This window comes from Acanthisitta chloris, unplaced genomic scaffold (genome assembly GCF_000695815.1).
Source record: "Acanthisitta chloris isolate BGI_N310 unplaced genomic scaffold, ASM69581v1 scaffold10295, whole genome shotgun sequence".
NCBI lineage: Eukaryota > Metazoa > Chordata > Aves > Passeriformes > Acanthisittidae > Acanthisitta > Acanthisitta chloris.
Genome location: NW_008675347.1, coordinates 12,098 through 14,670, shown reverse-complemented (window position 1 = coordinate 14,670; position 2,573 = coordinate 12,098). Strand labels below are relative to the sequence as shown.

At 45.3% G+C, this 2,573-nt stretch overlaps 1 protein-coding gene across 1 annotated transcript in view; it reads right to left on the bottom strand.

The window, feature by feature from the left end:
• Window positions 1–279: 279 nt before the first annotated feature.
• TPRA1 (transmembrane protein, adipocyte asscociated 1) overlaps window positions 280–2,573 on the bottom strand; it is a 10,381-nt gene continuing 8,087 nt past the window's right edge. Inside the window, 4 exon segments of the mRNA XM_009075714.1 lie at window positions 280–629; window positions 632–792; window positions 1,840–1,920; window positions 2,540–2,573. The exon segment at window positions 2,540–2,573 is cut by the window's right edge and continues 57 nt beyond it. Coding sequence (XP_009073962.1) covers window positions 583–629; window positions 632–792; window positions 1,840–1,920; window positions 2,540–2,573 — 323 coding nt within the window. The 3' untranslated portion in view covers window positions 280–582.

The window sequence follows — 2,573 nt, the reverse complement described above, 5'->3', positions numbered from 1 at the left end:
TGTTAGCTGCAACCAGGGGTCAGCCCCAGTGAGCAGCTTCCCTCTTCAGACACAACTATCACAGCTATGCTGTCACATTATGGCAGGACACAGGCAGCCATGCTGCTTGAAAAAGCCCAGAAAGACCATCTTTGGTTTCAACCAAACTCTCTCTCTATATATATATATACAATACAGCAGTCAAATCAACACCCTCATCCCTAAACACCATTCTCCTAATTGGCAGACAAGTGCTTTCAGTCACTGAAAAGGAAGAGGTGCCAGTCAGGGTTGTCTTCTGGGTCATATTCACATCTGGAACACAGAGGGATCAGGAAAATTCAGTGTTTATAGGTTTATGAACAAGACTGTTCTACACTGTTCTCAGGTAGCAACAGAAAGTGTTCTTTCCAACAGGGTTTGGGCTACCAGCTTAGTTCCACAATAGGTTTTGGAAATCCTAAGAAAAAGAGGAAAGCCATGGCAGACAGCCAAGGACAGATTTCCAGTGGACAGCTGTGGTAACAGGGAATTTGGAAGGAAAGGAATGAGGCATCATGTGAAGCAGGTGCCCTGCCTCAGGCATTGATGGATTTCCAGCGGTCACTGTCTATGCTGTTGATGCTGCCCACGTGGTATGGCATTGAGGCCACATCATCCAGGTAGGCTGTGGTGTCAATCTGAGTGCTTGAGTAAAAGCCAGAATCCATTCCTTCCTTCTTGGCAACAGCATAAGGATGGGGTAGGTGCACATCCACATCCTCAGGTTCATCCACCTGACACTTGTAGGAGAAAAGGATCTTCGGTTCAGACCTGAAGTGATTAAAATGCATGTTTAAGCAACGTGGTACCACAGCCACCTATCCTTAACTGAAACTCAGCAGCACTTGTGCATTCAGACCCCAAACACTCTTCACATGAGCTTTCTGTCTAGACATTTATGGCAGAGTAACTGCCCATGAAGTAACGCTAAACGTGGCTTTGGATGAAGTCACCTAAGAAAAATGACAGAATCCTGACTCTGCTGTGGGAAAAGTTCTCATCTTTGGGAGCTTTTAATTACTGATGCAACAGCATCCAAACATCACTGCACTCCACAGCAGCCTGGCTATTGACACCAACAGAACAGGAGTCCACCTCCAGTTCCATCTGTGCAGGAAAACAAACTGCATCAGGAAAACCAAAATACAAACATTTATGGATCAGCAGTTTCCATCTCTAACTCCAGACCCTGTTCCCTTCTGATTTCAAAAGGAAGGGGAGGCATAGTTTTATATTTGAGAAGTACTTTATGCTGTTAATTATTTTTAAGTTTCCTGTTTCTTGCTTATGGACAATAGAAGCTGAAGCCTGCACTAAACCACTCAGGTTTCCCTACCAAGGTGCATCTCCTCTGAGTGGCCACACGGTGGCACCGCCAGCCTGGGAATCACCTTCCCAGGGCTTTTCCCTGGTAATTCTTAGGCCCATCGTAGAGGAGTCCTTAGGTAAAGAGCTACCTAACCCCCAGATCCTTTCTACAAAGTTCTCCCAAAACCCACTCAGAGGACCATTTAACCTTCCAGGACTCATTCGCTCACTAATCATTCAGCTAGCAACTTCAGTGGAAAAGCTTTGTACTACACAGGATGCTGCCACTGAAGTGATCCTCAGAAAAGTGTGAGAGGAATACAGCCATCAACTCTGCTCTGCATACAAAGGAGTCCTGGAAGCAGTGAGCAGCCTCAGGTCACACAAGAAAATCTTCAAGGGCAGAAATTAAAACTGGTTCTCTAACTGCCACTCTAGTCACTGTCTTTATTGTACAGAGAACACCTGAATGCAAATCAACTAACTGGCAACATATTCCTGGCTACTCACCCAAAGAAGCCTTTCAGGAATCCCACATAGATGAGAGGTGCAAAGAAGCTGAAGTAAAGGAACGTGGTAGCATCAACACAGCTGTCAACAGCAAAAGAGAACATAGTGATTCAGCACTCAAGCACAATACATCTGGGTAACACCAGTCACATCCCCCCAGACTGATCCAATTTCCCTCCAGAGTGTCCAGAGGACAAGGAAAGTCTTGTGTTAAATAAATTTAAACTGATGCAAATTAACAGACATTGTCATCAACCTGTGTCACTGCTCCTAGACACCGAGAAGGAACCATGTCAAAACCCAAGGTCTGAACAACAGCAGAGTCTTGGTGCTCCCAATTTTGACTCACAGATATTACATTGATCCCTGTAGAATAAGACTCCAGATATGAGTAAGGTTATATCCAGATTTCTAGTGAAGGGTCTATTTCCTCCCTGTTAAACACAAGCCAATGGCCAGACATTCAAACTATTACCTTCTCTCACCACTTTGAGGCCGTTGCAGTGCATGAAGCTCCACAACCTCTCCACTCTGAGTTTCCTGACCACTTAGAGGCCTTTTGGCACAAAACAGAACCAACGGGTTTATTCCTTCTTAGGAACATAGCACAGGTTTGTTTTCTTGGGTGAGGCAGTGTTGAAGGACACTCCAATGAAACACCAAATACAGGGCTGCAGACCTCCTCCCCCAGTGTACATACCACAGTCCTTCTATGATATCCACACAGAGCAGAG